General features: G+C 47.4%; 1 protein-coding gene across 1 annotated transcript; it reads left to right on the forward strand.

Annotated features, from left to right (window-relative positions):
* Nucleotides 1-873: 873 nt before the first annotated feature.
* On the forward strand, nt 874-10,087 carry Foxr1 (forkhead box R1). The gene is made up of 5 exons (XM_075967813.1): nt 874-934; nt 7,783-7,857; nt 7,952-8,178; nt 8,369-8,598; nt 9,805-10,087. Exons 1-5 carry the CDS (start codon nt 874-876, stop codon nt 10,085-10,087), a joined length of 876 nt encoding a protein of 291 aa, XP_075823928.1.
* The last annotated feature ends 243 nt before the right edge of the window (nt 10,088-10,330 follow it).

The following is a 10,330-nucleotide window of genomic DNA, read 5'->3' on the forward strand; positions in this document are numbered from 1 at the left end:
AGGGGAGCAGAGAAAAATGTAGAGCTCAATAAATATCAATAAAAAACATGAAAAAATAAAATTGCTATGTAATTTAATCTCAGCTCCACCACCTATTAGGGTTATAATCTTCGATAAACTGTATAAAACTTTTATGAAATATAAATTTTGGTTTTCTGTTTTGTTTTGTTTTTTTTCCAGAGAAGTTTTCTTTTTTTTTTTTTCCAGAGAAATTTTCTCTGTGTGGCCCTGGCTGTCCTTGAACTCACTCTGAAGACCTGGTTGGCCTAGAACTCACAGGGATCCGCCTGCCTCTGCCTTCTGAGTATTGGGATTAAAGGTCTGCAGTAGCCACGCCCTGCTTTGTTATTTTTCTTTGAGGCCTGCTGGTCTAGCACCTTCAGCCTGCCTCTCCACGCCCCCGCATTTTAACTCTTCCCACCCCCTCCACTCCCTAACCCACCCACCTCCGACCGCCAGCCCCTTGAGCCAGCGTTTCTAGAAATCCAGGACTAACCCGCAAAGTAGTTTGTGCTTTCTACCGAGTATGGTTGTAGGTTTGTAGCACGAAATCTGGTTTTAGGCCGTGAGGGTCTTGGAACTGCTTAGATAGGCACTCTGTCAGCTGAGCGCGTCCACAGGCGGAGGAGAGCCTGGTGATCGGGAGCGCGCCCGGTGGAACCTGGGGCAATTGGGAGTGTCTGGAGGGGCTGCTTGGCTGTCTGCTCGCCTGCTCAATTGCCCCAGGTGTTTGAGGAAGCACCTTCCACTCAGGCGAGCCTCCACCCCGGTGCCGGCCTGAGTCCCCTATCCTTTAAAGTGGACCCCAGACTCCAGGACCAGGACTTCTGGGCCAGCCTCCATGGCCAAGTGCCGGGCTTGCTGGACTGGGACATGGGCAATGAGTGTTTCTTGTCCTTCACCACGTCGCACCTGCCCAAGTACTTACAGGAACGTGAGTGGGGCTGTGGGGGAGGGTCTCGTGGGTGGCGTGATCTCTCTCTCTCTCTCTCTCTCTCTCTCTCTCTCTCTCTCTCTCTCTCTCTCTCTGTTTTTAGGCTTCACTTGGCATACTGAAGACTTTCTTTTTAGATGTAAAACAGTTACAGTTCTCTTTGGGGAAATATCCTTGCCTCTTTTTTGCTTGGTTGTTGCTATTTGCTTTTGTTTTGAGTCCCTTTGTTTTTTGTTTTTGAGACAGGGTTTCACTGTATTGTTTGGAACCTGTCCTGGAACTAGCTCTTGTAGACCAGGCTGGCCTCGAACTCACAGAGATCCGCCTGCCTCTGCCTCCCGAGTGCTGGGATTAAAGGTGTGCGCCACCACTACCCGGCTTTGCCTCAAGCCTTAACCGTTGACCTACCTCCGGAGCTCTTCGTGTGGGCCACCCCTACTTGTGTTGTCTGTAGTACCAAATAGATTTAACATCGCCGAAGGGGGGGTGGGCCAGTTTGTTCTCTAAATTTTTCTTCCTCCTCCTTGGACCAGACCTTAAGTTCAGTAGTGTGAGGTAATTACTCTTGTGTTCAAAGTGCTTTTTTTTGTGCCTTGTCTGGCAAAATCGTTGGGTTAACACTACCTTTTCCCCCGTTAGTCACATCCACCAGCTCCACTTCCATATATAAATGTCATATGCCTCAGTAGCACAGGAGTGATTGTGCCCAGCGATTTTAGGTCATCCTAAAGGTGGCTTGTGCAAGGCCCTTGTCTTTGTTTCTGGGAAGGTTTTGCATTTTGTTTTGAGACAGGGTCTCACCATGTAGCCTTGGCTGGGTCCCTGACTTGGTCTTATTTATCCAAGGAGGAACAGCAAGTGTGCAGGTGATTAAATGTCAGGGCCTGGGGTTCTGGGGAGGGGGTGAGTTGGTGACACAAATTTCGAGATTTTTGGTATAAGTTTGGAATTCAAGGAGTAAGAATGGTTGGAGCAAGGCTGAAGCCTTGAGGTATTCCAGTGTAGAGACTCAGGAGAAAGAGATAATCACCCCAGAAGAATCAAACAGTGGTGGTGTTGACAGGAACCCTGGTGAGAATTTGTTTCAAGAATTGAGGTGGGGGAGATAGAGGTGGGAGAGTCCAGAGCTCAAGGTCATCCTTGGCTTCTCCAGGAGTTCAAGGGCTCCTTGGCCATGAGACCCCCCCCCCCAAAAAAAAAGTAACGGAAGGAGGAATAGGGGTGGTCAACACAGGGTAATGGGGTAAATCTGATCAAAAACATTGTGTGTGTGTGTGTGTGAAAATGTCGTTTTTGGTTTGTTTTGAGACAGGGTTCTGCTCTCCAGATAGTCTCCAACTTGAGATCCTCCCACTCAGCCTCCCTAGTGCAAGCTGCTATTCACATCTTCCCACGACCTTTTTTATTTTTTTGAGACAGGGTTTCTCTGTAGCTTTGGAGCCTGTCCTGGAACTCACATGCAGGTCAAAAGACTCTAAAGAGCTAGGCATGGTGGCACATGCCTTTATTCCCAGCACTTGGGCGGCAGAGGTAGGCAAATCTCTAAGAGTTCATGGCCGGTCTGGTCTAAATAGTAAATTTGAGGACACCAGGGCTTTAAAAAAAAAAGTTACAGTGGTGGCACACACCTGTGGATGCTGAGGTGAGAAAATCTCAAGTTCCAGAGCATCCCAGGCTACACAGAACCTGTCTCAAAAGGATGGGTGGGGCGGGCAGGGATTTTAACCTGAGTTTAATTACTGGAACTCAGGTGAGAAAGTGGCCTTGACCCCACCCCCCACACATATAAAAGAAACAGATGAGTAAGTAAATATACAAAGGTTTTGTTTATTGTTTAAATCACTAAGTTTCAGTTTCCACTTACAAAGCAACTTGAAATAGGTCTTTCACCTAGGCCAGGCTAACTCAAACTCGGTGCGTTGCTAGTTCTGGCCTGGATCCTCTGGCTCTCAGCACACACAGGCATGAACCACCACTCCTTGGTTTAGTAGGCTGTACATTTACTATTTATTTATTTATTTTTGGTTTTTCAAGACAGGGCTTCTCTGTGTTGTTTGGAGATTGTCCTGGAACTCACTCTGTAGACCAGGCTGACCTCGAATTCCACGAGATCTGCCTACCTCTGCCTCCCGAGTGATTCCATGTTTTTTTATGTTACATTTTAAACATTTATTTCTGTATGTGTTTGTATGTGAGCTTGCACGCTGCTGTTCGTGCACATGTGGACATCAGTCCTTGCTGTGGGGGTCAGTTCTTTCATCCTATTATGTGGGTCTCAGAGTCTAAACTCAGGCTGGCAGGCCAGGCAGAAAGCTCTTTGACTCGCCGAACCATCACGTAGGTTCTGATATCGCACAAAGTTGCTGTATGATATTTAGCATTCCAGATGTAATCCTTCCACCTCAGACTCCCACGGGCTGGGATTACACGTGTGTGCCCTCACCGACCTGACCTAAAGTTGTTAGGAACATTAGCAAAGAAAGGAAATGAGAGTACCCTTTCTAACTCCCGAGGTGTCCAGTAAGCACACTGTCTCTTTTCAAACAATAACCTAATGATATGGTGGCTCTACCTTTAATCCCAGCACTCGGGAGGCCAGCCTGGTCTACAGAGTGAGTTCCAGGACAGCTACAGTTGTTAAGCCCTGTCTCAAACAAACACAACGAAGTCTTGAGTCAAAAGGGATGACAGGTAAGAAAAGTTTTAAAAGTTTCAGGGCCTGGAAAGATGACCTAGCATTTAAGAGAGCTTACTGCTCTTGCATCTACAATGTCACAACCATCTATAACTCCAAGTGAGGGGACACCCTCTTCAGGCCTCCCTGGACACCACCAATGTGCAAGTGGTGCACATATATACATGCGGGCACTGCTACACATCAAATAAGTTCTGGTCACGCCCAGCCTCACCTAAGACATTTTTATGGGATCCTAAGTGTTTAGGTATGTAAGCACAGTACAGGCAAATCTCTAACTAGTCTACATACAGAGTTCCATGGCAGTCAGGGCTACGTAGAGACCCTGTCTCTAAACAAAGCCAGGTATATAGGTCTGTATAGTTGGTATGCAAATCAAACATGTGCTGATAATAAATGTATGGGAAACTTTTTTTTTTTTTTTGGTTTTTCGAGACAGGGTTTCTCTGTAGCTTTTGGTTCCTGTCCTGGAACTAGCTCTTGTAGACCAGGCTGGCCTCGAACTCACAGAGATCCGCCTGCCTCTACCTCCGGAGTGCTGGGATTAAAGGCGTGTGCCACCACTGCCCGGCTGGGAAACATTTTAAAACGGTTCTTTAAAACACACATAATTTTCCCATTATTAAAGATACAAACAGTTTTACAAGAGCTAGTTCCAGGACAGGCTCCAAAACCACAGAGAAACCCTGTCTCAAAAAACCAAAAAAAAAAAAAAAAAACAAAAAAAACCAAACAAACATATTTACATACAAATGAGATGAATGTGCTTATTATTTTTAATGTATTTTATGTGTGTTGGTGTGTAGGTGTCAGATCTCCTAGGACTAGAGTAACAGACAGTTGTGAGTTGCCCTGTGGGGGCTGGGAATTGAACCGGGTCCTCTGGAAGAATAGTCAGTGAGTGCTCTTAACCACTGAGCCATCTCTCCAGCCTCAAATATGCTTATTTTCATATAGAAAATTAAATTTTGGTCGAATCTTTGATACTACAGAATTTATGTAGAGTATCTTCAATAGTTTTCAGAGTTGACTGATATTTTGATCTTTTAATTGTACTTTTCATAAACGTAGAACAAAATGGCAGAAATATATTTTTGTGCCACCTCAGTAGTTGAAATTTTATCCTCATCTCAGGACAAAAATCTATAGATTTTTAAACCAAATATTCTTTGTTTTGCTTGTTTTGATTTTTTTCAAGTCAGGGTCTCACTATGTCTCTCTGGCTGTCCTGGAATTCATTATGTAAAATAAACCAGGCTGACTTTGAACTCACAGAGATCCACCTGCCTAAGACTCCCAAGTGCTGGGATCAAAGGTGTGCTCCACTACACTGGCTAAATCAACTATTTTAACACAAAGCAATCCAAATATATCAATTGGATACTTACTGAGGAATGATGGCAGGAAAACCTTAAGCATTTTAAAGTGCTTAACTGAATATTGTATTACACTTGGAAGTCACAGACAAACGGGTCTGTGAGTTCAAGGCCAGCCTGGTCAATATAGTAAGTTATAGGCCAGCCAGGACTACTTAATGAGACCCCATCTCAAAACAATCTTTAAAAAAATATTTTGTCGCTGGACAGTGGTGGCACATGCCTTTAATCCCAGCACTCAGGAGGCAGAGGCAGGAGAATCTCATTGAATTTGAGGCTAGCCTGATCTATAAGAGCTGGTTCCAAAACATCCAGAGCTGTTACACAGAGAAACCCTGTCTCAAACAACCAAAAAAAAAAAAATCTTATTTTGTGGTGTTGGAGATTGAACCCAGGCTTGTGCATCTCAGACAAGGGCTTCGGCTTCACTGATGAACTACAACCTCAACCCAAAGTCTTTGTTTTTTTTTTAAATATTTATTCGATATCAGCAGGGTTTTTTAGATATATTTATTTATTATGTATATAACATTCTGCCTTCATGTGTGCCCGCACGCCAGAGGAGGGCGCCAGATCTCATTACAAATGGTTGTGAGCCACCATGTGGTTGCTGGGAATCGAACTCAGGACCTCTGGAAGAGCAGCCAGTGCTCTTAACCACTGAGCCATCTCTCCAGCCCCCAAAGTCTTTGTTTTCTGTAACAAAAACAAGGGAGCCAGGGAGATGGTTCAGTGGCTAAGAGCACTTAACTCTGTATGTGAGGTTCTAAGTTCAAATCCCCAGCACCTGCCTCAAAAGCTAGCCATGGGTGTTTGTGCCTGAACCCTAGCATTTAGGAGTGGAGTCAGGTGTATCCCATGAGCGCACTAGCCAGCCAGCCTAACCCAAAAAGGGGAACTTCTGGTTCAGTGAGAAACAAGCACAAGGGGCTGCCTGATGCTTAGCAGGTAGCGGTACCTGCCACCTGAGTCCCATATAGTGGAAAGAGAACCAGCCCCTTCAAATTGTCTTATGATGCACACGCACCATGACACATGTGCCCAAGGTGGAGCCTGATAGAGGAGGACATTGGAATCCTGGCCTCCACATGCACACATGCAGGGGCATGCACACACACACACCCCCGTACAGACTCATGTACTCCCAGACACAGCTCTACAACATACATTCACACATAGACAGGTCCATGGACCTCCAGGGCATTTGTACGCGTTCCCCATCCCCCACATACACACATGCATACACAGGTGTCCAGACATACACATGCTCTACACTACACACGGCCACCCACAATAAAAACAAGAAAGGTAGATGAGATGGCTTAGCAGGTGAAGGCTATTGTGCCAGATGACCTGAGTTTGGTTACCAGAGCCCACGTGGTAGGAAGAAGAGAACCAACTCTTTTTTTTTTTTTTTTGGTTTTTCGAGACAGGGTTTCTCTGTGGTTTTGGAGCCTGTCCTGGAACTAGCACTTGTAGACCAGGCTGGTCTCGAACTCACAGAGATCCGCCTGCCTCTGCCTCCCAAGTGCTGGGATTAAAGGCGTGCGAGAACCAACTCTTTACTTTTTTTTTTTTAAATAAAAGGTCTTTTTAAATTTATTGTATGTGCATTGGTGTTTTGCCTGCATGTATGTCTGCACGAAGGTTAGAGACAGTTGTGAGCTGCCATGTAGGTGCTGAGAATTGAACCCAAGTTTTTTGGAAGAACGGCCAATGCTCTTAACCACTAAACCATCTCTCCAGCCCTGAACCAATTCCTTTTTTGCGGGGTGGAGGGAAGGTGTGTTGAGGTAGGGTTTCTCTGTACAGCCCTGCTTGTCCGCTTGTCCTGGAACTTAACTCTCTCTCTTCTTTTTGGTTTTTCAAGACAGGGTTTGGAGCCTGTCCTGGAACTAGCTCTTGTAAACCAGGCTGGTCTCAAACTCACAGAGATCCACCTGCCTCCGCCTCCCAAGTGCTGGGATTAAATGCATGCGCCACCACTGCCCCGCCTCAACCAAGGAATTTATTTTGGGGTATTATTTGCCTATGCAGAGACTGTAAGTCACCATCTATAAATCCAGGGTTCTCAAATCTACCTACAGACCAGACCCCTACTGTCTGTGATCTCCACTTTCAGTTTGTCTTCCCATATGAAGTTGTAAGTCACATTTTAATAAAGTAGGGATGTAGAATAACAGTTGTGGGCAGGGCTAGGGGATAGGTTTTGTTCCGAACATGACCTGATAAACTATCTTGACACCCCAAGAAAATGTCATTTTATTTTAGATATGTTAAGCTTGACATTGGCCATAGTAGTATGCCTGTAATCCTGGGAGACTCGGGCAGGGGGATGAAGACTTTGAGGCCAGCCTGTGACTTATAACAGGACCCCATGTCAGGAGGAAAGGCGCGGAAGGGGGAGAGAAGAGTAGGGAAGAGGGGAGATACTGAGTTTGAAGTACTTGTCAATAACCCAAGTAACAACACCCAGTCCACAGCTCTACTTTAGAGACTAGCAGAGAAGTCTGGTATGTAGGTAGATTTGGGAGCCCTGGATTTATGAATGGTAACCCATCCATAGGCGTGTATGAGGTTGTTCAGGGATAGTGTATGCAGAGTGAGAGAAAAATACAGAGATTCTGAACGTTGGAGGTGAAGGGACTACCAGTCTCTAAGCTTCATACTACCCCGGCTAGCCCACACTGCCCCCAGAAACTTTCAAGTGCCCAGATCATGGGGTAACAGTAAAAATTCTACTATGTCTTGACTTTCTCTCTCTCTTTCTTTGCCAGTTGCGAAATACAGACTCCAAATAGTTCATCCACCAACACTGCCTTTGGAAAAAATACGCTACCCTGATAAAGATGGTAAGTGGTGAGCTCTCTGGACATGGTTTTGTTTCCTGAGCTGGGGTTATCCTGCTCCCCAAAGCTATGGTAAGTCCCTTTTTCCTCTGCACAGGTCCAGACATTAAGCCCAATCTGTGGATGTGGGTGGACCCAAACATTGTGTATCCTCCCGGCAAGCTGGAGGTCAGGAGACCTAAAAGGGTCTTGAAGGAGGAAGAAGCCAGCTGCTCCGAGGCTTCAGGGGCACCGCTGCAGCTGCCGTCTGCCAGCCATCCATCCCCTCCTCACAAGCGGAAGAAGAAGCAGAAGCACATTGCCTCTTCTAGCGCCTGGGAGGAGGTACGGATGAGTGGGCACAGCAGTTGGGTGTCTGAGGGCCAGAAAAGGATGAACACCTTGAGAACTGCTCTGTGCCCTTGGGTTGGGGAGAAGCCCAGATGGTGGATGCTAGACTGCTCCCTCGTCTGCCACTGTATCCTGGAGCGGAGGCCAAGGAGTCAGGACCAGATCCTACTCTGTGCCCCTCTAGCTTACAGAAGAGGAGGAGGCCAAGGACCAGGATGACAGCTCCTCTGTGGCTCTCCCATCCCTTCCCACAAGGGGTCCCCTCCAGAGTCGCAGGAGGCTTGGACAAGCTATCAGCCCAGAGGGGAGGCTCTGGTTCCGTCCCCCTCTCAATTACTTCCATCTAATTGCCCTGGCACTCAGAAACAGCGCCCCCTGTGGCATCAACGTACAGCAGATCTACAGCTTCATTCGGTATGTGCCCAGGAGGCCTGTGAGGAGGGAAAGGGGGAGGGTCAGGGTCTAATAATTTCCAACCTGGCCCTGGGCTGCTGACTCAGTTTCCCCATCTGGGCCTGAGCATATATGTACCCTCCTGGTTTTCTTTCCCAGGCAAATGCATGCCTATCCCATGTTCAGGAACGTGAGCATTCCCATCCCCTTCCGCCTCTTAAAAACTCAGCCTTCCCTCGGATATCAGTCCACCTGGGCCAAACTGCAGCTTCTCCCACCCTGCCTCCAAAGATTAGCCAGAGTAAAACCCAATATTCCCAACAACATCTTCCACCTACTGCCCTTAGACTGTCCTGGCTGGCACAGAACCCTGTACCCACTGGGGTCAAGAAAGCCTCACTGAGAATTTGCTTTTAGTGTGCATACGTGCGTGCGTGCGTGTGTGTGTGTGTGTGTATGCATGTGCATAGGGCCTCATTTTTGAGATAAAGTCTTGCTTTGTAGCTCTGATTGATCTGGATCTCATGATATAAACTAGAGTAGACTTGAACTCGGAGATCTACTTGCCTGTCTCCCAAGTGACAGTGTTTCTCTGTGTAGCCCTGACTGTCCTAGAAATTACTACGTAGACCAAGTTAGCCTCAAAACCAGAGCTCCACCTGCCTCTGCCTCCTAAATGCTGGGATTAAAGGTGCGATACCGCACCTGGCTAACACTCAGCTTTGATATTCATGTCCGAGTGAGTATGGGGGGAGGTCTTCCCTGATTTTAGGCAGAGAACCTAGCATGTTGGTTCTCTCATGGTTTGATATCAAAATCCTCAACCCTTGAGGGATGGGCAAAAACGAACCTGGGGTTGGGGACAGTAAAGTAGGTTTAGGAGAAGAAAATTCTCAGCCGAGCATGGTAGCACATGGTGGCACAGGCCTGTAGTCCCAGCACTTAGGAGGTAGAGGTAGAAGGTGGACCAGGAGTTTATGGTCATCCTCAGCTACCCAGAGGGTTCAGTGTCAATCTGGGCTACATTAAGACTCTCTCAAAAAGACCAAGGAAAAGAAAGGGTCATAAGCGATTCCCGGGATCGTGGCTCTGCTAGAAAAGGTTCCAGACCAGCCTGCCCCGCTTCACCCTGCTAGGAAGTTCTGAGGCTGCTGGCCCAGGGGGAGAACAAGGCCTAGAATATTTCAGAGGAACCACACCCTTCCTACTTTTCCTCCCTGTCCACAGAAAGCACTTCCCCTTTTTCCGGACAGCTCCCGAAGGCTGGAAGAACACAATCCGTCACAATCTCTGTTTCCGAGACAGCTTTGAGAAGGTGCCAGTCAGTATGCAATGTGAGGTCCACACACGGCCTCGATCCTGCCTCTGGAAATTGACTGAGGAGGGACACCGCCGCTTTGTGGAGGAGACACAAACCTTGGCTTCCACACGGCTGGAAAGTATCCAACAGTGCATGAGCCAGCCAGGTGTGAAGCCTTGTCATGGGTGGGCCCAAGGGTGGGGGGCCTGAGGCCCAGACCCTAGGCTAGATGTACCCGCCAGGCTCCCACTCGAGAGAACTGTAGGAAGCAGGGAGATTAGGAGCGGTTGAGGCCCTCTGAGACCTCCCACAAGAGTGGAGCTAAGCTGTAGGTTGGGAAACCATGGTTGCAGCTGGCGCTGCTGGCAGTTCAGCATGCTGGGAAATCAATACGAGCTGGGTAAGAAGTACAGGGGGTTCTGTGCAGAGATGACTCTTCCATAGCAAGCAGAA

This window comes from Microtus pennsylvanicus, chromosome 3, assembly GCF_037038515.1.
Source record: "Microtus pennsylvanicus isolate mMicPen1 chromosome 3, mMicPen1.hap1, whole genome shotgun sequence".
Classification (NCBI taxonomy): domain Eukaryota; kingdom Metazoa; phylum Chordata; class Mammalia; order Rodentia; family Cricetidae; genus Microtus; species Microtus pennsylvanicus.